Consider the following 26,466-nt stretch of genomic DNA (forward strand, 5'->3'; position numbering starts at 1 on the left):
GTGTTGAGGAAGAGCTATGAATGTGAAATTTTTGTATTTAACAGCAAGAAGAAACACCTAGCCTGGGTGTGAACAGTTAGGACGTGTGGATTTTTAATTGATGTGTTTAGTTTTGATGACAACCAAGTAAGTAAAAATTGTAGGGATTGCAGATGATATGCTCCCATAAATATACGTTACTTTTTTTGGCAATCAGATGGTGGCTTTTGTTCAAGCAGTATAACAGACTTTGGCGACTGAGATTCCAAATTTGGTTTGGTTGTTGAGAGGGGCGGGTAACGCGGTTAAGGGCAACACTTTTACGCTGTACCTATCAAATACATGTAACATCTTTCTCCGTGTGTGGGTAAGAGTGATGCTACTATATGCATCATTAGCAGCCAAGATTGTAAAAAAAAATTGTTATTTTATCAGCTAAAAAGCTATTTTATCGATTATACCATCACACTTTTTAGCTATTTTATCGATTATACCATCACACTTTACAGTACACTTAACATCCAAAACTCTATTTTTTTCCCACTTTATTTTTTATTTTTTTTTATTTTTTTTTTTTTGAGGAAAGAGGTATTTTTTATTTACTATTTCTTTATTCTTTTTTTCTTTTTACTATTTCTCTCTCTCTCTCTCTCTCTCTCTCTCTCTCCTACAAGTAACCACCACCTTGCAACCAAACTCCCAACTCAGCAACCACTGCCAACCCCACCCCCCATCACAGCTGCACCCCACCAAACGCCACCGCTATGCCAACCACCAAATTGAGAGAGAGAGAGAGAGAGAGAGAAGTGAAGGTTGAGAGGGAGAGTGGGGAGATAGAGAGAGAGTGAATTAAGGAGAAAGAATAAAAGCAAGAGACAAAAGAAATTAATTTAAAATTATACAACTTGCTATAGTAAGGTTGTAAAAGTAGAACCTTAAAGCATTAGTATCCGAAGTTGTAAAACTCCTAAAATCCTATCTTATACCATCAAACCACAAAAACTGAGCATTATCTGGAGGGCTATTCCTAAAATATTTTTACAACTCAGCTACAGTAAACTCTTATTTATAGAGTTTACTATAGCATGGTTGTAAACTTATTTTAATAGTCTCTCTCTCTCTCTCTCTCTCTCTCTCTCTCAGGTTTCTAATTCTCTCTCTCTTCCCTCTCTCTCTCTCTCTCTCTCTCTCTCTCTCTCTCTCTCTCTCATCCTTCTCTGTGTTTCACTCCCTCTCCATTGCCCTTCTCAGTTTTATCTCTTAGACCATACGGTGGATGTGTGGCTCAAGTGGTTGTGGCGACGTGGATCTGGTAGCGTGGGCAAGTGGTTGTGACGGGGTCTAGTGGCATTGACAATTGGTTGCAACAGTGTGGGTTTAGTGGCTTGGGTAGGTGGTTGCGAGGGCATGAGTCTGGTGGGTTATGGGTTTTATGGTGTGGGTTATTGCTAGGTTTTAGCGTGGTCTTGTGACAAAGGCACAATGGTGGTGTGGTCAAACTCAATTATGGGTTTTGGCTCTGGTGTTTGTTGTGGTAGTAACTATGGTGGTGGTGTGGAAGAGAGAATTTATGTTCGTTTGGGTTTGAATCCATGGCTGTGGTGGTGGGTGGTTGTAAGAGAGATGAAGAGGAAAAGATAGAAGTGAATATATATTTTTATTTTATTTTACTGTGTAAGTTATATTATTTTAATGTGTTGTATGTAAAAATAAAATCTGAGGTTTTTTTTTTTGTAATAACTAAAATATGGGATGTTGAATGTATTGTAAAGTGAGATAGTATAATAGATAAAGTAACTATTCAGATGTTAAATTTTTTTTTTTTTTTTTTTTTGGCAATCCTGGATGCTAATGCTCTTACTATAACTTGATTGTAAAAATTTGTAGAACTACCATCCTGGATAATGCCCACTTTTTATCGTTTGATGCTATAAACTAGCAATTTGGGAGATTTTACAACCCCTAATGCTACATAAGATGCCACTTCTATATGAGAATGGGAATTTCATTTGAAACTCAAAGCCAGTCCAGAACATGAATAGAAAGAGGACAGCAACAGAAAAAATTTGCAGAAGTTATGACACATCGTATCATTTGCTCCCATCTCATCCCAAACCCCAGTAGATCTACTTCACAGTTCACAATCTCATCCCAAATATTCTTTCTGCATTCTGTATGCGGGTTTCTTCGTTACAATTTTATCCACTAGACTACATTTTCTTCTATTATTACTAGCTTGTTTATATTCTCTCCATAGACATTATTCTTATTCCAAAGAGAGTGCAAGACATTCTTCATTGCTTGAATGCAGGTAGAGGTTAACTAGCTAATTTCTTTAAGAAGCTAATTTCTTTAAGAAAGTACTTCATACCAAACAGATGTATAAAAATAAATAATTAATTAATTAATTTTTGCAAAACACCCACACTTCCAAAGCCAATCAACTCAACCATACTTCTGGCATTGTGATACTTTATATGTCGAAGTTGTACAGTAGATTTGCTACACGAGGGAGAATAATAGGTACAGACGACCATTAAAAGCTAAGGCAGAGGAAAACTTCTTTGCATTGTCAAAACTTGGGATCTGTATATCACATCATCTTCATGATACACTGTCAAGGGCATCCAAAATTTTCTGGCTTAAGCCTTTAGGTAAAGCTAAGGGGGCTACTCAAAATTTTCAAGATAGAAAATATGGGTAAAATGAGTTTATGGCTACCTTCATCTTTGGAGACTTCTGGCGGCTATTCTTACATCACTACCGCTGATATGGACAATCTAAATAAGCTTTTGAAATCTTTTAGGATATGTTATGTCCTAAGTACGTGAACACCCTTTTCCTGAATACTCTAGCTAAGTTCACAATTTCAGATTCCCTCATCTGTCTAGTTATGCAGTCAGAATGCCCATGTCTTTGATATTCCCAAGACAACCTAGTGGCAATGTCAATGGTCAGGCTCGCCATATCTCTGCTATTTGTCAACACCCACAAGACAGTAACAGAATATGCAGGGTTGGACACAAGTCTGTTAAGTAATATAAGCGCCTCTCGTATGAGCAATGTCCTACATAAAAGAACCTCAAGGTAAGATCAACAAATAAATTAAACACAGGAAAAAGAAGAAAGACAAATATTAACAATGCAACTCCATCTGTGTCTGTGCTTAGTGTCAGTATGTTCACAGCAAAAAGGAGAGATAAAGTAGGTTGATGGGTAGCACAAAATTATTATTATTATTCAGCAGTGCTTGACAATATCTGAAGTCCAGAAAAACTCCCATATTATAGTGAATAAGATGGTATCACTTGGTAATCTAAATGTTGTATTGTAAAAATGTAGAAGTTTTTAACAATGTAAGTTGACCAGCCATGGACCAAGTCACGTTAAAGTTTTTCAATTCAAAATAAACTAATTGACATGTAGAGTCATACCCATAATAACCAATATTATTTTGTAAATACAAAATTGCATTTCAATGTTGAATTATAAAACTTGAGCCAATGAACTTTAGCTCAAAAGACATCTCCTCCCCTCATAAGAACAAGGGAGATTAAGCCTCTGTTTGGGTATTGCGTTTTGCATCCACGTCTGGACGCAAAACGCATTTCACCCTTTTTTTTTTTTTTTCTCTATGCTGTGATTGTTGACTAGAAAGGTGTGAACAGTGCACACCTCAGCAACTTTTCCAGTACCTTTTAATCAACTTTTCAGCAACTTTTCAGTTACAGGACCCACAAACCTCACTTTTCAACAATTTTTTTATTAAAAATGGGTCCCACAGTACTATTTACACATTTAAAAATTATTTTGCTATAGTGTTTTTCAGTTTTTAGTTTTCAGTTGTATCCAAACTGACCCTAAGGTCTTGAACCCACTAGGTGTGCGTGTAATTACCCAAAAAAGAAAGATAAAGGGGAGAGGGGGCCTTAGAAAGTCATATCCCCATAAATCTGCATTCACCTTATCTTCAAAAAATGTTCCGTAAGATTCACATTGACACACCTTGTATGCAACAAAAGCATAAATAAGTAAAGCAAAATCTACATCTTAGAAGCAACATGTGACTCAACACATGTTTGGAAATCGCCATTGACAAGGGAAAACTTACCTCTCTTTGAAAATCTCTGGTGACTCAACACAAACTGCTGTTTCTTCTATGTCAATCTCTGACACAAGTACTTGCAAAATCAACATAAGAAAGTTTGCCTCTCTGTAAAGCTTGGAACGAACAAAAATTTCAAAGCCAGGTTTTCCAGATGAGGCTAAGAAAGCTAGCACAGTAATGGCATTTCTACGAAGTGTCAACTCCTGAATGTACAATTGTTTAAAATTGAAGATTATCATTTCAGGTGACTCAATTGTACAATAATATCATTTCAGTATTTATTTTAAATTGAATCCATAAGTAAGCATTCTACAGTCTACATTTAAGTGCAGGCCCTTGAGCCTAGGCATAAAGAACTAGCATATGCCTGATTGAAATAAAACTCTTATTTTTCAAATATAGTGTATACACACCTCTAATGAAGTATAGTGTTCAATCAAAACGTATCCAAAGCAACAACCAAAAGGCACAAGAATAGTAAATTATCCTTTTCATTTCCTTTGATATGTAACAAAAATTGTTTGTGTGATATAAACACCTTAAGAATAATGTTTATATAATAAATCCTTAAGAATAATGTTTATATAATAAATCAATGGCCCATGTCATTTCCTTCAAGATCTTGATTAATTGTAACAATTCATATATTTGTTGGCAAAGAATAAAAAAAACATGCCCAGGTGCGTTTTGTACTTCTTCAAAAAGCATAAAAATAAATAAATAAATAAAAAAGCGCACCCAAGGCGCACTTCATTTAACAAGCTTCACTTTAGCCAAGCGAAATGCTTAGACCTTTAGCTTTATGCGTGCTTTCAAAAACATTAATTCTAAAAGAAATCACACAAAACTAATTACTCTCTCCATCTTAATTTAAGTTTGTAGGTTTGAAATCGAATGATGTTTAATGGAAGAAAAAATTGTTATACTACCAAAGATGGCAAATCGTTTAATGAGTGTCTTGATTGGTTTTTAAATAAGTGACAGTAATATGGGAAGATAAAGATTTCATGTTTTGACATTTTGAAAGTGAACACTCGTTCTAGAACATCCCAAAAAGGAAAGGAAGACATTAATTAAAGCAGAGTAGAGCAGAGTAGCCCATCCCTCTTTTGTTTGTTACTCCTGTACCAATTTAATAATAATAATAATAATAATAAATTAAGAAAAGGACAGAGAGAGAGAGAAAATTTTTGGAAAATATTTTAGAAGCACCATCACTACAAAGAGGTAAACAGAGTCCCCTAACACACTCTCTTTCAAGAAAACAGTGAAGTAATGTGATACAATGATTTTTCAAATGTTTTGCACATTTACCACCACTCAGACTAAAATCTTCATTGGCCTTTTTATTGTTGTGCAGTGATAGTATTCCTCTTGGTGAAGTTATCAATTGTAATGTTTTGATGCACAGTCAACAAGAAAAAACCTTACGTGGTACATGTAGATATTAACTCTCCTAAAGGAAATTCTGAATTCCCTGTTTACTCCCTATACACTGCACTTTGAGCTTCTTGTTACAAGTATACCTCAATTTTTCCATATAGGTTACCTCCATTCCACAGTGCCCTCCCCTACCCCTCTTACTTTTCCCCTACATAACAATTCAAATAAATACTGTCCCACTTCTTGTCACCTACTACTCTCAAAAGTAAAAGTACCTTGTCAATGCAATTACTTTTACTACACAATGATATGGTGAGTCTTATAGAAGTTCCCTCCAGGAACAATATCAAATATCCACAAGCAGAGGATATATATCATGCTTACCTGTATACCATTTCCAGAGCAAGCTACACAATCTGCCAAGCCTTGAAGAACCTTAATGAATTTCTGAGATCTGGCATCATCATCAACAGGAACAGCAGCAGTCCCTCCCTCATTACTACCAGAGCAGAACATCACCAATAGTTTTGGACCTTTAATTAAACAAAGAACCAAAAGCTGTAAGGTAAGGTAAGGTAAAATAGGTTCAAATACACAGAATATCAAACTATAGAACTAGGGGTGCAAACAAGCTGAGATGAGACAAGTAGTAGCTATTAGGTTCAATTCTGATGAGATACTATGTCCAGTCTTGTCAAACTACAATCAAGCCAAGTCTCTCTAGTTCTATCTTAGCAATAAAGGGAACCACTCAACCACATCGTTAATTCCAAGTATAAGATTAAATAGGAGTATCATAGAAGTGAAGATAGAACATTCTAAAATATATTACAACATGCCTATGCTAAACTAAAGTCAATCTAGTTTGCAAAGTCTTGAAGCTTCAATGAGAATTTCATACTCATGAGTAGGAAATAGACAAAGAAGAGCAAGTTTTTCTAATAAATTCAGGATATATTAATAAAAATAAGCAGAAACTGCAAGTTCATATGATCCCCTTCTTTTTTTGTTTCCAAAAAAAAAAAAAAAAAAAAGAAAAAAAAGGAAGGAAATGGAAAAGGCAAAACATGTGAACTTACAGTTTAGCAATAGGTATAGAAGATGCACGGCATGCCTTTGCACCCGCAAGCCAGCTTCCTTTCTAAGCAATTGTGAAAGACTTTCAAACACAGTTGCCTTGCCAAACCTGTCTCAAGAAAATTTTTAGTCAGGAGATGAAAGAAAGTCACGTATAATGGTAGAAGAGTCAACAGAATGCTCAAAACATACTTTTCCCTCTCCATATAAGCATTACTTCTCATTAGAATCACAATCATAACTGAGACTGCCTCTAATCTCACACATTCTTCAGTGTTCCTCGCTATAATTTGATGCATCACTTCAAATAGAGAAACCCAGTCCACACAAGAAACTGAAATGGCAATATCACGATTGCAGGGTCCCTCCATGCATGGAATTTCTGCATTAGGTAATCTGATCCCAAGTGGTGTATAGCCTGCATAATTTTTTTCATTTCTGCTCGCACAGGAAAGGACTCTATCAAGTCCATTAAAATCCACAATGTTGCTCCCACAGAGAAGTCCTCCAACTGTGACATTGTCCCTGAGTAGATTCACTGGAAAGATCAAATCAAAGTTCATAAGCACGCAAACATAACCCAAAAGAAGAAAAAAAGACTTCATTACAAAGCAAACAACACCCCCCCACCACCCCCCCCCCCCAAAACCCCCTTTTTTTCAATTTCCCTCCAACCCAATGAGGAAAGAATAAAAGAACTCAACCAAAGGTTCTCCTGCCAAAGAATTTAGTAAAATAAAAAGGACTGAAAATAGAAACACCAAGCAGGTTCATCATCATAGCCAGAAGCTACTGACATCATAAGCACCACCAACCACAACTCTGCCATCATCATTGCTGCCACCATTGAAAAAAGAAATCTATCACAGGTACCACAGAATTTCCATCAACCACTGCAATCACCCAACAGCCAAAACATGCCTTCTTCATGGCCACTGTTCCACCAGTCTCCATTATCACCCAACTACAACATATCCCCATTTCACTGCTAAATTCCCTCTATTCTTTCTCAGCTACTCTCAGACAAAGTACTATGAGCCAATATTTTCTTCTGTTTTTTTTTTGTTTGGGGGGGGGGGGTGGTGTGTAACTAAGAGCAATAAGGTAAGTCTGACTTACATAATGAAGCATTTTTGTCCAAAAACGCCATTTTTCAGAGGAACCCTAACGTATTAAACTTTTCCATTCATGGTTTTGCTTAAGCATGGTATTTTCCAAAAGTACTCTATAGATTTTCAATTTGACCTTTAAGGGCACTCTGCACAGTCGACCAAGCAATTATAAGGAACTTTTGTCCACTGGACACTCACATAACAAGATATTACATTATTTCTGACCAAAAAGTTTACGAGATTTTGGTTAATAATTAAGTGACAGGTTCCAATAAAGAGCCATAAAAAATTGTGAGAAAATGTGCACATATGAATATGTTGGATGTCAAGTTTTTCCGTGTTAATATCACAAGTTACCTTTTTGCATCAATCCAAAACAAAGACAATAACAAAAAACAACATGTAAAATCATTTTAAAAAAATTAAAATTCTATTAAATGGCAACTAGAAGAGGTTATCAAGATGCTTAATTTATTTAGTGTGTTGATACATACACAAGACCAGTAAATTGCTATACCTTAACCCAACTCAAACCTAATACTTTCGGTTCTCCAACCCAAACAAGACCTCATGAACAAAGCTCACGCTATAAGAAAAGATTTTACTTCAAATTTCCATTGAATCCTAAGTTTCTTTGTTTTTTTATTAGTAATTACATACATTGGATCTTGAACCTACGACCTAACCCTCCAACTCGCTAGATTTGAACTACATTTGAACTTGAGCTCATTGGCTATTAGGGGTAAACAAAGGAAACCCTCTTCTAGAAAGCTAAAATAAGCGAAATCATATAGTTCTTGAGCAGGTGTTTAAATCGGGTGAAAACTGAGTTATATAACTTAGCCTTCATCACCCAAAACCAAAACAAGTGGGACCCACAAAGGAAATGTTGTTTGGCAAAATTTTTTAGTCTTGTTCCCATCACTCAAAACTCAAAAAATTGAGTTTTGAGTGATGAAAACCGGAAACACATTTTCGTTGTTTCCAGATTATGGGAACAGAGATACAATGGCAATGTAGTAATTCTGCTCAACTAGTGGGTCCCACCCACATGTAAAGCCACCATCAATGGCAGCTCACCAATGGCTACAATACTGTTCACTTACCAGCTTTTTTTTCCCTCATTTCTCTCTAACTTTCACTTTCCCTAATCAATTTTTTCAGCTTCCATTGTTCTCTGTTTCCAAAAAGGTAAGCTGATGCTCTGAAATCTCCAAGATCCTGTGTAGTGAAAACTGATCTCCCTCTTCTTCTTCTACAGATCTTGGCCTTGCTACCCATTTTCTTTGGTGAAAGCTCTTGGGTTTCTGTTTCTCTTGTGAAGCCGTGGGTCTCTCCACTGCAAGCTACTCTCAAGCCATGGTCGTCCTCAAACTCTCAGTATCACGTCTTGGTTATAATTTTTAATTTCTATTGTTGGAGAACATTGTTGGTGCATCTAATAGAGCACGTAACAAAGCTGGGCTTATCCCTTTGTAACAGTAGTTTGTATTTGTATATATCTTATCATTTGATAGCTATTTGATTTGTATATATCTTATATATTTGATTTGTAAATAAAGACAACAAAATGATGTCAGAATCTTATAAATTTGATAGATTTTAATTTCTATCCGATTTGTATATATTTTGTTGTGTACAGACCTCTATATAAGGCTGTCACTATAATTGGAACCATCATCCAAGCTTTCTCATTTTGTTGTGTCTTTATTTTCTTTAGCATCAGTTGGAATAATTTTTAGTTTGGGTTAATCAGTTGGAATAATATAGAGGATGTCAATAGTAGCAGTTTGGAGCTGAGAAAGAACATTGAAGTGGAGAGAGTGTCCTACGCGGGTACATACAGTTGCCGTTCTGTGCAAATTTGCTGAGTATTAATTTTCGTAGGTCCCACAACTTCACATAAAGTTGACTTATTGAATATAAATACTCACTGAGAAATTCCAGCCAAACACAAAATGAGTAGAGTTATGAGAAATTTTGAGTTAGAGAAATGAGAATTGGGTAATGAGTTTGAGTGATGAGATTTGAGTGTTGAGATATGAAAATTGAGTTAGCACCAAACCAAACAGGCTCTGAAGGACCTAGAAAATCCAAAGGCAATATTGTTGATAATTAAAAGTCAAGTCACGTAAACTACCAAAAAATTCAGACTGTCTAACAAAGTTGTCATAACCTCTACTTACAAGAGGATTGAACCCTAAAACCCTAGTAACACTAAATCATAACCCTTAATTAGAAAATAATCCTAGCCGCATATAATTTTAAAAAAAAAATGTCTTTATTATTTTTTTCTTCTTCTTTAAATCACTCAAATACCCTCAAATTACCTAACGTAAGCTAGGCCATGATAATAGCATAAACAGCACCACTATGGTATCTGTGAGTGGTACTGCTAAAGGGATGACCTAGACCTTAACAAAAGACACAGCAAGCATCATGCAAAGAATTCACCATCCCCAAGCACACCATTAGTAGGCATAATTTCATGTCCATATTTGTTTGTAAGGTCAAAACTTATACGGCATATTTTGCATAAGTATTTGGTTCTATTCACAATAACGTTACAAATATCTTTTTTTTTTGATAAGTAAAAGATATATTGATAAAAAAAGGGAACACCCTAGTGCACAGGAAGTGTACAAGGGAAAAGAAATCAAATACAAAAATTACAAGAGTCTAGGAAATCAATAAAAGAGGGGAAAGATTTATCTTGCAAAGCAAACAACCAATCCCTTAAAGTTCTAAAAAAGAGAAGCTTGAGGGCAGGAATAGAATTCTCAGTATCTTCAAAACATCTACTATTCCTCTCCCTCCAAAGACACCACAATAAGCAATGAGGAATGATGGACCAAATATAACCATTTCGATGACGACCAAAGCTGCCTTGCCAACACCATAACAGCCCCAGAACAGAGAGCGGCATAACCCAAGAAACTCCAAAAAGGCCCAAAACCATAGACCATAGATCCGAAGCAAAAGGACAATGAAGAAATAGATGGTCAACCGATTCACCATTTCTCTTACACATGTAGCACCAATCCAGAATCCACACCTTCCTTTTACGTAAATAATAATATCTTATAAATAATAATACTTTTAACTACTGACTTGATAAATGGTGTGAGAATATTCAGAAAGAAAACTTAAAATGGCCGCACAAATCCAAGTTGCACTACAATGTTCTATGGTAGAACTATCTAAAAAGTATCTTTGCTCAAAATAAATCAAAGCTGAATCTTTATTTACTATATGAACATATGCCCTATCATTTGTTTAATACATAAATTGACCAGAATTTGGTTCTGCTTTTTTTTTCCCTTTGGTAAGTGTTAGGAGTATAAAGCTAGGGGCAGAAGAGTAAACTCAATGCATACCTATATATATATATATATATATATCAATAATACGTTGTGTTAGGATTAATTTTAATAACCCAATACACATGTTTTCTCCAAAACATGGTGTCAAAGCAAGGTTAGCCACTCTCTACCGTTAACCACAAAACTACCCCCCACCCACCCACTTTCCGCTGCCAACAACCACCAACCAGTTCTAGTCTTCTTCCTCCAGCAACCCACTTGCACAATTTTTCGCCACTGGCCGTAGCTCCGACTTTGCGCCCCCGCCGGAATTCCAGCCTTGGGTACCTGTCTTTATTTTCTACTCGCTGGCCTCTCTAAGTTCTTTGTTGGGTAGCCTTGGGTTGGTTTACAGTGCTGAGTTCAAATATTTCATATTGCTATGGAATTGTTTGTGTGGCTGTGGTGACCAGAGGAATGTCGATTCAACTTTTGTTTCGGTCTTATATGTTTTGATCTTCTGTTTGGGTAATCTTTGCTGGCACTTTATTTGTGGTTTGATCCATACCCAGTGTTGGTTTGATGTTGTTTGTGTTTCCAAGGAGATATTTGTTGGATTTGTTGGAGTGGCTGTGGTGAATGGCCTTTGGACTTGCTGATTATTGGAATTTTTCGGTGTTGAATTTGTTATTTGTTTAGTTGTAGTTAGAAGTCCTCGGGTCCACTAGTTTCTTATTTATTTTAAGTTTGTTGATCAGATGGCTGCTATGGAGACCAGGTGGTGTTCAGCCCACTAATTATTTCTTGTCTCCTAATATGTCATCAATTACTTCCATTTGTCTTAATGGAAGTAATTATGCTCAATGGGCTTAGGCAGTTTAAGTGTTTCTTCTTGGTAGAAAGAAGTTTGATTGTGTGATTAGTGACCCCCCTGCATCTACAGATTCTAAATATGCTGATTGGAAAGCTGAAGATGCACAAATTAGGAGTTGCTTGTGGAATAGCATGAAGTCTAAGATCAGTTGTAGTTTGGTTTTCATACCAACTATTAAACTTGTTTGGGAACAAGCCAAGGAGCTTTACTCTGGTGTCAAAAATTTGAAGCGAATTTATAATCTTCATCAAAATTATTTTACCTTACGTCTCAGTGATTTTTCATTGGAAAAATACCATAACAAGTTTAAGGGTATACGTGAAGAACTCAATATTTATCAGCCCATCTCCTCTAATGTTTAAACTTTGAAGAAACAACGAGATTCTATGAATGTTGCTCACTTCCTATGGATCCTAATGCCAAATTCTATGAAGATCAGGGGGAGTAGTTATCTAATCTTGAGAGATATCATCATCTTGTAGGTAAACTAAACTATCTCACCTAAAAGGGTGGCTTTTTTTATGTGGACTGCAGCCATGGTCAGATTCTAACTTTGGATAATCTTATGCTTCGTGGTCGTCCTTTGGCAAATCATTGTTGTTTGTGCTATAGCAACGCGGAATCTATGGACCACCTATTACTTTTCTGTCCGATAGCTCATTCTTTGTGGATGTACATGCTTCGGTTGTTTGGGATCGAATGGGTCATGCCAGGTTCAGTTGTGGACTAATTATTTTGCTGGTATCATTGGCTTGGGAAGCATAGCTCTGATATTTGGGATTTGATTCCAGGTTGTTTAATGTGAACTATTTGGGCTGAATGGAATTGGCGGTCTTTTGAGGATGAGGAGAAAATTGTGGTTCAGTTATTAGAATATTGCCAGCGGACACTCTTTGATTGGTCTAGATGTTGGGGTTATTCTGATTGTTCTACCCTTTTAGATTTTCTTTCTTCTATTAGAATAGATTAGGGGCTGCTCCTGTCTTTTTTTGTTCTTTTTTCCTTTGTTCACTACTGCGAACCCTTTGTGTTTTTCTTGCTACTTTTTTATTAATAATATTCTCTTCTTACTTATCAAAAAAAAAAAAAGATCCTCACCTTCCACAATGGGAGGCAGTTATTCGGATTATGAGGTATCTAAAAGCACATCCAGGCCGTGATCTTTTGTATAAAGCTAATGGTCACCTACAGGTAAAACCTTTCTGACCAAACCTTTTGTATAAGAAACAAACCTGTGTTGCCAGATCTAGTGCAGAGGCCAAGTATAGAGTCATGGCACACACATCATGTGACCTTATGTGGATTAAGCATTTACTTGAGGAATTAAAATTTGTTATGAAGTTGCCTATGACTATGCATTGTGATAATCAAGTAGCAATTCACATTGCCTCCAATCCTGTGTTCCATGAGTAAACCAAGTATATAGAAGTTGATTGTCATATTACTCGGGAGAAAGTAGAAGATGGTATAATTGCTATTCCATATGTTTCTACAAGAGTCCAAATTGCTAATATGTTTACCAAAACTTTATGTAAGACTCGTTTGGGTTTATTATGTAACAAGCTAGGATTGTATGATATATACTCTCCAACTTGAGGGGGAGTGTTTTGAGTATAGCTAGGGGCAAAAGAGTAAACTCAATGTATACCTATATATATCAATAATATGTTATGTGTTAGGGTTAATTTTAATAACCCGACACTTATGTTTTCTCCAAAACAGTAAGCAAATATCAGGTCCTCCTAATTATATCAGTATATATAGGCTATTTAGAAAAAATTCCTCTTGTCCCTTTGATAATTGTTAACTAGAGTTTCTTAGGAACCATTTCAACATAAAATGTAAACAAAAAAAGTATGGCAATTGGCAGAGACGAGAATTGAAGAATATTGTGTCATATCTATATTTCTCATGGAACTAACAGGATACTTAACCAGCAGTGAGCATTCAAACCCTCTCAAACCATTACAACACTACTAGATCTTGTTTTAATGTTTATAAAATAAATTAACTAAAAAATAAAATAAAATAAAAAAAGAGCAAAAGAACAAAAACTCTCCATCAGACAACAGAAGGTGTGCAGATCAAGCCAACACATGGACCATCAAGCATACATATTTATATGTTATCCATTTTTTGTAGAACCAAACTGAAATTAAAACAATAACAAGTAAGCCAGAGGTACTAGCCTAAAACATACCTTCTTTCAGATTTCCTTTCCAAACTCAAGAGGTGCTTCAAAAAAACACGCAGTATACATAGAGATCTATGAACAATGACAACCTGAAACAAAAAGGGCAAATTCATGATTAAGAGACATGACAGAAAAATAAAAGAGAATGAAAAATCCACCAATGGTAAAGTGAAGCCAAGAAAAGCAACCAAGTAGAATAATCAGACATAAGGAAATAAATTTTATAATGCTAAGTATACAATAATATGCACAATTCAGTAGTTCTCAACCAAAACCACTGAATCCAACAAAAGTATCTTATAGCCGGTAAAAGAGGCAGTTGAATGAACTTAAACCAAGTAGTAAAAGATGTCTACTAAAAGAATGCCAGCAATTTTTTTAAGAATCCCATACATGTTTTCTTTTTTTTCTTTTGGGGAGAAACTGAGGACGGGGGTTGCTAATGTATTGTAGATGAAATGAAGGGTATGAAAAAATGATACATGAGGAGTTCTAAGTATGGTATTGATTGTCACCACAAAATGACAATGTCAATAATAATAATTCTAGGTTAATAAAAAAAATTTATTTTCAAATTCTGAAGGCATGTCTAACTGTCTATTGCAATCCTCTGCCCATACTACATAACAAAAGTTTCAAATTCCATACAATGTGATCTTGCTCTATTTTCTTTTTCTTTTTTTTCTTTTTTTGATAGGTAATATAAGAATTATTATTGATGAAAATGGAAAAAGAAACATACAATTTGTTCATGAGAATGAACACAGAAAAGCACAAAACAGAACACCACAGAAAAACAATCAAGAGGCTAAACTAAGAGAAGAAAAAAACTGAACAATAGAAGAAGATCTTGCTCTATTTTCTTTCCTTTTTTTTTTTTTTGCAAAAGAGTAAAATAATTCCTCCCCAACCCCCCCCCCCCCAAAAAAAAAGGAAAAAAAGAAACCCTCGCCCGTCTAGTAAGCACACCCCAACATGTTTTGAAATTCCAATTTCATCAATCCCAGTCCTCCGAGAGCCCATAAGACTTCAAAAAACTGAATGACAATGTTAACAAACCACATTCACAACATAAACTACATCAAGAAAATATTATCAATCAAAACCAAAAATTTTATTGGCACCCATCAATATTGAGAAGGTTTCCATCCTGTGAGCTGACAGTCAAGGCTGCTGCTGCTTTTTAGCCCACTCTACAGAGTTTATCCAGCTCCTTTTATAAAGTAAAGATGAAGGATACTTCATCTAGGGTTAAAAGTTATGATTCCACATATTCAATCTCATATAAAAGCACTGATTTGTTCATTAAAATTTTGAAATTTATATTAGAAAAACGTCTATGAGATTCCCTTTGTTGTACAAAGTCCCAAAAGAAAAGAAAAAAGGAATTTGTTCACCAACTCACATTTTTGAGAATACAGAGGTCAAGCAATGGCTCAAACAAAGCCTCCAACTGTACCATCCCGATACTTATCTGAAATAAGAATCAGTCATGAGAGAATAAAGCAAGTTTTTTTTCAATGTAAGAAATATGAACCAAATCAAATACTTCTAATGCAAGTCAGTTTCAAAAGAAGAAAAACATGTCAATGGTACTATTTAAATAAGTATGTATGTAAAAAGAAAATAAGAGAAAGTTGATCTTGAACTAAAGTCAAAGGTAAGAGATAAACTCAATCACCATAAGGCCCATGAATAGTTTCAACGATAGTATTAAATGTAGTTTCATAATAGAAAAGAGAGATATTTGAAAGAAATCTTCATTATAAAAGTCGGTTTTATTAAAAAATAATTACAAGGATACACACAATAAAATGACCCCAGCTATTGGAAGCAACCCACAAAACCTGATTAGTAACAAGGATGAGAAACAAAAATGCAAATCTGAGGTCCTAAACCTATAAAAACCACTGACCATGACTTGACAGTTTGGTCGAAGAATCATCAGCCCCAAGTCCCCAACACAATGTGGCATAATAATGGGAATAAATACTAAGTGGCTCACATTTGTATATTTATTTGTGACGCTCTTTTACCATTTATACTCTCTGTTTAACTTTTTGAATTAATAAGCCCATAAGTTGACATGTCCGGATGTCCCCATAACCTAACTTCTAAACGCCTATACTGAAAATGCAAATAAAGCAAAATGTCTTAAACCCCCATGTCACGAACCTAAGTATTTATCTTTCTCTTTTTTTTTTTTTTTGGCACTACCTTTGTGAGCAAAAGGCAATACATTTATAGCCCACAGCTATCTCCTGTTTATTACAGGCAAATGCAATCATAAATTGAAAGTACCTTTGTCAATACAGAGTAGAGATGAGACACTTTTGCAGCTTCTGGAGTATGAAAAGAGTGCAGGTGCGATGTCAAAGCTACGTCAGACAAACTTCCATCTTTGAGAGAGTCCATTGTCCTTTTTGGAACACTCACGCTCATCCACGCAAAAAGGACATGGAAATCTGTCTGACAAGTCACAAGCAACTTATTAATCAGATTTCTTCCTAGCTTTTGGTCTCTTGGAGAGCCCCAGATGGCTAGCAACTTCTCGGTGAGAGCTTGACAAGCAGCTGGATAAACATCCATGGTTACTTGGCCAGGATCACCAGCCTTCTCAGTTTGAATTCCAATGGCCTTATAGGCTGGCATAGCTAGCATACAACAAAAGACAAATTACAGGATGTCAAAAGAATTATCAAAGAGCATATTAGGTGACAAGACAATGACGACTGGCTATTACTCACCTCTATCAATCTGAGAGCCAGCCTGAATATTCAAAGATATTGCATTTTGAAATTTTCGATGAACCCTATGATGATTTAGAGCTCCATATTCCCTGTCATTGTGGCAACTGGCAAATATTATTCACAACTTTTTTTTCTGGCTTATACACATGAACTGTAGATAATACAAAATATTTCACAATCTTCGATATATATATATATATAAATTATAAGTGATGCAATCTTTATTGATATCACAAACAGAGTTGCCCCCATACACAGGAAATATACAACAGGGGACTATACAATCATTCACTCAAATAACATGCATCTAATAAGTCAAGAACAAAACATAAAGAATGACTAGGATAAGTGACATCCAGTCCAAAAAAGTTATGAGAAAAAATAATTTAAGGTCAAGCATAGTCCCCTTTATGTTCTCCAAACTCCTATTGTTTCTCTCCCTCCATATACACCACATCAGGCAATGCAGGGCAGCCATCCATAAATGTCCATTCCGATGATGGTGAAAGTGACCTGACCAACAACTTAATAGCTCCACAACCTTCTTTGGCATCACCCAACAAACTCCAAATAATTCCAAGACCATAGACCATAAATCAGTGGCAAAAGGACTATGCAATAAGTGGTGATTAACTGATTCCCCATTGCATTTACACATAATCGACTGTGATTCCCCATTCCATATACTCACAGTCGATTACCCCTTATAGACAACACCAAAATTCTATAATCTCTTGACAATAGTAAACTTTAGACACTAAACAATAAAAGGTAAAGGGATGAGGAGCCCTTGGAAGTTGAAGCCTAATGGGGATTTTGACATCCGGTCGTTTTATAACAAGTTGCGAGGTTCTCCCTCTATTGTCTTTCCTAGGAAAGGTATTTGGAGACTTAAGGCTCCTCGGCGTGTTTCCTTTTTCGTTTGGTCTGTTGCTTGGAATAGAATCCTTCTGGGTGATAACCTGAGACGTAGGGGCTTTGATTTTGTGGACTAGTGCATTATGTGTCATCATTGTGGGGAGACGGTGGATCACTTACTACTTCATTGTGAGAAGGCTCATCGGTTGTGGAGTTTTGTTTTTACATCCCTTGGAATTTCGTGGGTCATACCTAGAACGATTCCAAATCTACTTTTTGGCTAGAGGAATCAGTTGGGAAAGCACTTGTCTAACATTTGGAATCTAGTTTCGTTGTGCTTACTATGGTGTCTTTGGAAGGAGCAAAATCGGCAGACTTTTAAGGACTTGGATAGTTCCAAAGATCAAATGCTTGCTTCTTTTAGTGGAACTGTATTCAACTGGTCTCGGGCTTGGGGACTTATGACTAGTGATTCTCTCGCTTCTTTTATTAGTTCTTTACTCTTTTGTAATTAGTCTGCTATTGGGTTTTCTTCTGTTTCTTTTCTCTTTTTTCCTTTTCTTGTAATTGTTGGTTTGCTCTATGCTTTTATTGCATAGAACAGCCTTTTGTATTCATATCATTCTTACTTCTTCTCAAAAAAAATATATATATATATATATCATTCTTACTTATCAAAAAAAAAAAAACAGCAAGCCCAACAGCAGAATCAATGTGGACAGTGCAGAATGTTGAGGATGAGTAAAAAATAAGACAGTACTCAGTTGTCGCTTTGGGTCACAAGAAAAATCAAAGCTTTTAAGAAATCAGTGGGCACTTCTTTGGATGGTCGTGAGGAGCAGGTTACGGGATTATTTCTAGCTCTAGAGGCTAGGAAAAAACAGCAACTGGTTAAAGAGAGTGCTCAGAAGAAATTGTCAAAGGTGGGTATGAAAGGGAAACGGGAGTTGAAGAATTTGTTGAATTCTCGGAATCATATGGATGGATCAACCAAGACAAGGAGTGTTAGTAAGGACAGGGACCTTGTGGTGCATCAATGAATCTTAGAATTATTTCATGGAATGTGAGGGGACTGAATGATAATGAGAAGCGGCTTCGGGTCAGAAATATCATTAAGACATGGAAGGCAAATATTGTTTGCTTGCAGGAAACAAAATTGGAATTAATCACAAGAAGGGTGATACATAGTGTGTGTTTGGGTTAGTATTAAAAATTAAACTTATTTCACTATTCAGCTTATTTTTGCTACTATTCATGAGCCTCACTATACTTTTTGGCACTATTCATGGGCTCTACTGTACTATTTCAATTAACTTTTACCTTTATCTACAGTACTTTTAGCAATAATTTTTCAGTTTTAACAAAATAAGTGGTATCCAAATACACCCATAGTATATGGGATGAGTTGGCTGGGATTAGAATTTGGTGGAATGTGCCTTGGTGTGTGGGAGGCGATTTTAATGTGGTGAGGTTCCCGTCAGAGTGCCTTGGTGCAGAATCATTTACCCCTGCTATGCATAAGTTTTCTGACTTTATAGTAGATCATGGTTTACTAGATCTTCCTTTGGAAGGGGGTGCTTTCACATGGTCTAATTCTCGTGTTGTGGCATCGAGATCTAGGGTTGACAGGTTCCTTTTGTCGCCTGATTAGGAGGATAAGTTCCCCTCTGTTCAGCATATAATGGCTAGACTGGTCTAGAATCCTTTTCCAATTCTGTTGGAAGGGGGGAATTTTCAGAAGGGAAAAAAGCCGTTAAGATTTGAGAATATGTGGTTGAAGGTAGATGGTTTTGTTGAGAAAGTGCATGCTTGGTAGGACTCCTATAATTTTCAAGGATCTCCCGGTTATAGAATTGTTAAAAAACTAAACTTTGAAGGTTGTTTTGAAAAAATGGAATGAGGAAGATTTTGGTCATGCAGAGGAGAAAAATAACAGGTTATGGATGAATCTTAATGATTTGGACTCTCTGGAGGAAACTCGTCCCCTGTCTGATGTTGAGAAATTGGAAAAGGAACAACTCACAAGCAAGTTGGAAAAGACAACTCTTTTGGAGGAAATTTGTTGGAGGCAAAAATCTCAAATTCTGTCTTAAAGAGGGTGATAGAAATACAAAATTCTTCCATCGGATTGCAAATTTGCACAGAAGGTTCAACACCATAAATTCTTTAATGGTGAATGGAGAACTGACTTTTGGTCCTAGTTCCATTTCAGAATGTATTTCCCACTTATATAAGCACTAATATTCAGAGACCAGGGGACTAAGACCAGTGTTGAATGACTTGGAATTCTCTAGGATGTCAAAGGAGGAAGCAGCCCGGTTGGATAGGCCATTTAGTGAGGATAAAGTGGAGTGATTCAAGGATTTAATGGTGATAAGGCTCCAGGTCCAGATGGTTTCTCTATGGCCTTCTTTCAGTCTTGCTGGCATATTCTAAAACCAGAAATTATGGAGTTGTTTCAAAACATCCATGACCATGCAATTTTCAAGAAGAGTCTTAATGCTTCTTTCCTCACTCTCATTCCAAAAAAAAGTGGATGCTATGGGGGTAAGGGACTTTCACCCTATTAGTCTGGTGGGTGGAGTTTATAAAATTCTTTCTAAGGTTTTGGCTAAAAGGCTTAGAAAAGTGATGCATGGTATTATTTCAAAGTTCCAGAATGCTTTTGTACTTGATAGGCAGATTTTGGATTCAGTTTTAATTACAAATGAATGTCCAGATAGTCGATTAAAGGCAGGGATTCTAGGAGTTTTGCGTAAGTTGGATGTGGAAAAAGCCTTTGATCACATATCATGGGACTTTCTTATGTATACGCTTCAAAGGTGTGTGTTTTCTAAAAGATGGAGGAAGTGGATTTTGTTTTGTATTTCTACGGTACGTTTTTCCATTCTAATAAATGGTAGCCCCACTAATTTTTTTGGGAGTTCTAGGGGTCTTCGTCAAGGTGACCCTCTTTCTCCGATGTTATTTGGTGAGGGAGGCTTTGAGTCGTTTGTTGGTTATAACAGTAAATGAAGGACTTCTATCGAGCTTCTCAGTAGGTACCACAGCTATGCCTTCGATGGTGTCTCATCTTTTATTTGTGGATGATACCTTAATTTTTTGTGATGCCGATTTGTGTCAAATAGAAAAATTGTGGGATATTCTCTTGCAATTTGAGTCCATTTCAGGGCTGAAGATTACTATGGGGAAATCTGAGTTGGTACCTATTGGGGAAGTGAGCAACATGAGGGATTTAGTCGCTGTGTTGGGATGTAAACAGTCTACGCTTCCACTGAAATACTTGGGATGGAGAGGACAATCTGGAACTTTATTCTTGAGAAGTTAGAAAGAGGATTAGTGGGTTGGAAGCGCCTTTATTTATCTAAGGGGGGAAGCTTACTCTAATTAAAAGCACACTCTCAAGTTTGCCGACTTATTTCCTCTCTCTTTTCCCTAGGCAAAGGTGGCCAATCACATTGAAAAAATACAGAGATTTTTTATGGAGAGGGATTGGTGAGGGACGAAAATCTCATTTAGCTAAATGGGCTACTGTTTGTAATCCAATTTGTAATGGAGGATTAGGTATAAGGAACTTTAGAAGATTTAATCAAGCTTTGTTAGGAAAATGGCTTTGGAGATACAGGACAAAGAGGGAGTCTTTATGGAAAAGGGTTATAGAGATAAATATGGGAATGCATGGGGAGAACAATGCACCAAGGCTATTTCAAGTCCATATGGTGCGAGTCTTTGGAGATCAATAAGACAGAAATGGGAGACCTTTTCCAAAAACCTTCAATTTGAGGTGGGTAGTGGCACTAGAGTGAAGTTCTAGCATGACATTTGGTGTGGCGATTGTCCTCTCAAGGTGACTTTTTCAGAGTTATTTAGCTTCAGTAGTGTCAAAGACTCCTCAATTGCTAATGTTTTACGCCTTTCTAATGGGGTGCCCTATTGGGATGTTCACTTTTCTAGACAAGTCCAAGATTGGGAGTTGGAGTCTAGTATCTTTTATGGATCTTATCTATTCCAAGTTTGTTAAGGGTGAGGGAATGGATAGACTTTGCTGGAAACCTGTCAAGAGTTGGGGATTTGAGGTGCATGGTTACTACTATTCACCATCCTTGATTGATGGCATGCTGTTCTTGTGGGAGATGGTGTGGTGCTTGAAGGGCCCATCTAGGGTAGCTTTTTTCTCTTGGACCGCTACTCTAGGGAAGATCTTAAGTATGGATAATCTTTGGAAGAAAAGTATGTTGATCTTAGATCGGTGCCGCATGTGCAAAAAAGTGGGGAGACTGTGGATCCCTGCTCCTTCATTGTCCTATAGCTTTGGAGCTTTGGTCTATAGTAAACTGTTTATTTGGCCTCCATTGGGTTATGCCAATGACAGTCTTCAATATGTTTGCAACTTGGTAGGGGTCTTTCAGAAAGCATAGAAACATTGTTTATTGGAAGGTTGTGCCACATTGCATTATGTGCTATCTTTGGCATGAACGAAATTTCAGGAGTTTTGAGGGATATGAACGGAATATCCTAGAAATTAAAGCCTTCTTCTTCCATACTTTGTTGGGTTGGAGTGCTACTTCTCTCTCTCTCTCTCTCTCCCTTGCTTTTCTCTCTTGCACTTGTTTGATCATTGTTTTTGAATTGATTGTACTTCTCTTTTAGAACACCGCCGATGTACTATGTTTGCTTTTTTCTAATATAATTTTTCGTTAGTTATCAAAGAAAAAACACAATAAAAGGTAAAGGTGTTGTGGCTCCCTTAGGACTCTCTAAGAGTCAAGTTAGTTGAGAGAGGAAATTGATGACTCAACCAAATACAAAAGATACCGCGAAAATAAAATTTTTGAAGCTATAGCTCAAATGGCACCTCTACATCCTATAAGAGCAAAGTAAAGGGTCTAAGGCACCAGACTCAAGTTCTACTTATCAAAAAAAAAGGAACAGAGTGAAGGGTGAGATTATGGGTTCAATACCCACTGAGGGTGTGTGTGTGTGCAATGTTGAAATATTGGCTAAATCTTTGGGTTGTTTTTGCTTTCTTCCTATGACCTATTTTGTCAGCCCTTCATGCAAGGCAACAACTTTGTGAATTGTTATAGTGCAAAGATGGGAAAATAGGCTTGCATTGTGAAAGAGGCAATACTTATCTAAACATGGGGGGCATTATCAAAGTGTGAAAACAGTGGATCATTTTCTTCTCCAATTTGGAGCTGCTCAATATGGATTTTCCTTGGTAGGGCATGTCTTTGTTTAATAATGCCAAAAAAAAATGGGAGTGAGTGAGATATTGTGTAGATGGACAGAGATGAGATGAAAGATTTTTCTTGTTCTAATAAGTGGATAGGATTTGCCAAGAGCCTTGTAGCTCAATGGCATAGTTTGCTTTCCTTTACTAAGAGAAATAGGGTTCAAATCCCCCTTCCCCCATTACTATAACTATCAAATAAGTAGATAGGATGTAAAGCAAAGGGTGGCACTGCTTGGATGATGGTCTATTCATGTTAGATTTGGTACATATGAACTGAATGCTATACCCAAGCCTAACATATACAGACAACATACCACATGACAAAATCAGAATTCTTACTCACAAGGTAGTACTCTTTGAAGAGCGAGCATCTACATCTTTTACTTCATTCTTGGAAAATATTTGAAGCTGCTCCTCTTTCTTGCCCCTTTCCTTCCTTAGTTCAAGGCACTCTTGTTCCTGAATGAAAATAATAATTTTCTTTTAGAAAGTGAAAATTTATTAATAATAAAAAAGAAGAAAGAGGGACAGCTAAAGAGAATGGCAATAATGTGGGTCTATTAGAAACTAACATAGGAACATCGTGCAAACAAAAGCATAAAAACATAACATCCTATCCACAGCCGTAAGTAAATCACTTCATATTGTAATATAATAATAACATTTCAAAAGAATCATAAAATTTACATTTCTGCAAGTGCCAAAATTTCTAGATAAATAAATAAAATACTATAGGCATGGGCTGGGTGCTGCACTCCTATATGCGATCCTCAGTGTGTTGAGAGGAAAAAAAAATATAAAATATGCCTACAAAAATAAATTAAAAATACATATCCCAAAAGCTATATTAATTCAATTAATAAATTTTTGTATCCCCACTTTGTCATGTCCTAATTTTTCAAAAATTACCAAGTCACGTGACAATGTCCAAGTCCATGCTTCTTAGGGGTTTTGTAGAAAAATAATATTAATTTATAATTATTAAAAATAGTGCAGTAGGGAAATAATTTTGGAAAATAGCTTCTCTTTGAAAATTTTGTTTTGCAAACACGATTTTAAGCATTGAAATTTCAAATTTTGCAGTGAAATAGTGTTTCAATTTCAATGTAAAATGTGTTTACACTAAAGTTGTGTTTTCAAAACACGATTTCAGTGCAAAAAATGTGATAAAATGCAAAATTTGAAATTTCAATCCTTAAAATCGTGTTTTCAAAACACAATTTTCAAAGACAGACTATTCTCTTAAAACCTAAATAATTTAACCACAGAGTGATTTTTAATAATTAATAATATAATAATATTATTTTCAAACCCCCAAAAAAAAAAAAGCCTAGTTCTTAATTTGCAACATACAAGAGGAAAAACACAATTAACCTAGTAGAGATAGAGACAGTGATAGTTAAAATAAATAAATAAATAAAAAAGAGGAAAATTTTGCAAACAGTACCAGGTCCGTGAGTTGCTTCGACACATGTCCGAGCTCCCTCTGTAATTTCATTTCAATCACAAACTTAGATTTGGATTTAGATAAATCATAGTAAAGTAAACAGCAATGTATCGATTAAACTATAAAAATAAGAAGAATTGTAAACCTTTAACATATCGATTTCGAGTTGTTTATCGTCGAAAGAGACCCTTTGAGAGAGCTGTCGCGGAGGAGAGTAACTCATCATTGTATTTGTATTTGTAGGGTTGTTGATGTAATGGTGAGTTTGAGAAGAAGAAGAAGAAGAAGTTGTGCGCAGCGGTTGTTGTTGTTGTTGTTTTGTAGAGGTTAGTGCGAGTTCCTCTACGTGTATGAGTTGATCCAAGAAATCTGCGTCCCATTCTTCGAACCCCTCTTCACTCATCGGCTCCATCCAACTCTCTCTCTCTCTCTCTCTCGCAGAAATTTGTGTTTTGAATTTCAAAAGTGTCCATAAAAAAGTGTCTTTTAAGTTTTTTTTTTTTTTTTTTCCTTAACATGAAATATATTTTCCTTTCCTAAATTTTAAAACGTGTTTTTCGTTCCTACCTAATTTTTTATATTTTTTATAATTTTAAGAGTATATTTGAATATCGCTTATTATTGAAAATTGAAAACACTGTAATAAAATAATTTTTAAATATGTAAATAATGCCATGAAACTAATTTTTAATAAAATTTTTGATGAAAAAAAAGGTTTGTAGGTCTTATGAACAGTGCACAATACCTACTGACAGATGCAGGACACAACTGAAAAATCATTTCAGTTATATCCAAACGTTCACTAAATTAGGATTAAGTGTCTTGATCTCAAGTATACACTCTCTAGTCACCATTGAGGCATAACACCTTCATCCACAATTATTCTTACAATGTACAAAAATCTTCTTCTTATTCAACTTCCACTTGATATTAATGCGATGCTGAATCACATACTTCCTTAAAAGCCTTCCTAAACACTTTGGAGTTTGGAAACTTCATCCCTACCACCAACCTAACATTTGTCATATCAGTCCGCTCATTGAATTATGGGTTGCCAGGCCTTTGCTCATCAAAACCATCCATACTTGCAATATCATCCTCTAAAGCTGGTTCAACCCACTCTTCATCTAAATCTATGTTTGGAAGAGGAACATTGCTTAGGCCAGGTGTATCTGTGTTTGGCTGAGGTGTATTAGTGTTTGGATGAGGTGTATCAGTGGCTGGTTAAGATGTATCAGTGGTTGGAACAGTGTTAAGGTCAGATGGAACTATGTGAGGTGGAGAAGTCTTCTCCTTCCAGACCTTCATTCAATCAATCAAACTCCTCCTCTACCATCATACTAGTATCACCTCTATAGTAGCTCCTGTATCACCCCTTACACTAGGTCCTGCACCAACCCCTATACCAACCTTTGCATCCTCTATAGCAAACCCTACACCACCCCCTGCACCATCAGGAACTTCAATTGCAAGTGGAGGATGACCACTCTCCACATACAGTATGATGGTGTCTCTTGGCCCTCCTTCATTAAACTTACACATGAGCACCACATCTTTATCATCTTGTATGAGCCTCAAATTTTGCTCCAAGTTGCCTCCAGGATCTAAATAATGAACTCTACATGGTTCATCAATCCCCAATTCCTCACATATACCTTCTATTTCAAAATAACTAAGCCTATTGGGATCCCTATACACTATTTCAACTTTCCCACCAAAGTATTCTAAATTAGGATTCCACATAAAAGTACCCCCATAATGAACCTCGAATTTCACTTCCTCATCATCCATCTATAATAACAAATTACCATTTGACACGTACACAATTAAAAATTAAAGAATTGTAAACAATAGACACAAAAAAGTAAACACTTGCATGTTTCTATTTTGCTTTTGGGACACAACTCACACATCAGAGGGACCACATTTTTCTGCTTTGCTTTTGTTTTTGTTTTCCTAATAAGCATATGCAAACACTAAAATTTAAACCCAACAGAAACTTGGGTCCACTATGAGACACAATGACTACGACAGACAAAATGCCCATAAACTAGCACAAATCCAAACAACAGGTGGTCACATTTTTTATAAACATCAACAAACATAACTAATATTCTTATTCCATTACATGTAACATTGACCATTG

The 26,466-nt window shown here is 36.0% G+C and overlaps 1 protein-coding gene across 5 annotated transcripts; it reads right to left on the bottom strand.

Moving 5' to 3' along the window:
- Window positions 1–2,407: 2,407 nt before the first annotated feature.
- On the bottom strand, window positions 2,408–24,794 carry LOC126708748 (protein SENSITIVE TO UV 2). Of its 5 annotated transcripts, none has more exons than XM_050408664.1 (13): window positions 24,466–24,794; window positions 24,321–24,359; window positions 23,217–23,332; window positions 16,777–16,883; window positions 16,331–16,683; window positions 15,435–15,503; window positions 14,036–14,118; window positions 6,740–7,072; window positions 6,550–6,656; window positions 5,855–6,003; window positions 4,091–4,290; window positions 3,943–3,984; window positions 2,408–3,046 (listed from the first exon to the last, which is right to left on the bottom strand). In XM_050408664.1, the coding sequence occupies exons 1-13, from the start codon at window positions 24,730–24,732 to the stop codon at window positions 2,782–2,784; spliced, it is 2,130 nt and encodes a 709-aa protein (XP_050264621.1). In that variant the 5' UTR covers window positions 24,733–24,794; the 3' UTR covers window positions 2,408–2,781. The 5 variants fall into 5 exon arrangements, with proteins under 5 accessions (XP_050264621.1, XP_050264622.1, XP_050264626.1 ...); XM_050408665.1 differs by having other exon boundaries at window positions 16,777–16,868; window positions 24,466–24,793; XM_050408669.1 differs by having other exon boundaries at window positions 16,777–16,868; window positions 23,213–23,332; window positions 24,466–24,575.
- Between the last annotated feature and the right edge of the window lie 1,672 nt (window positions 24,795–26,466).

Source organism: Quercus robur, chromosome 12 (genome assembly GCF_932294415.1).
Source record: "Quercus robur chromosome 12, dhQueRobu3.1, whole genome shotgun sequence".
Lineage (NCBI taxonomy): Eukaryota > Viridiplantae > Streptophyta > Magnoliopsida > Fagales > Fagaceae > Quercus > Quercus robur.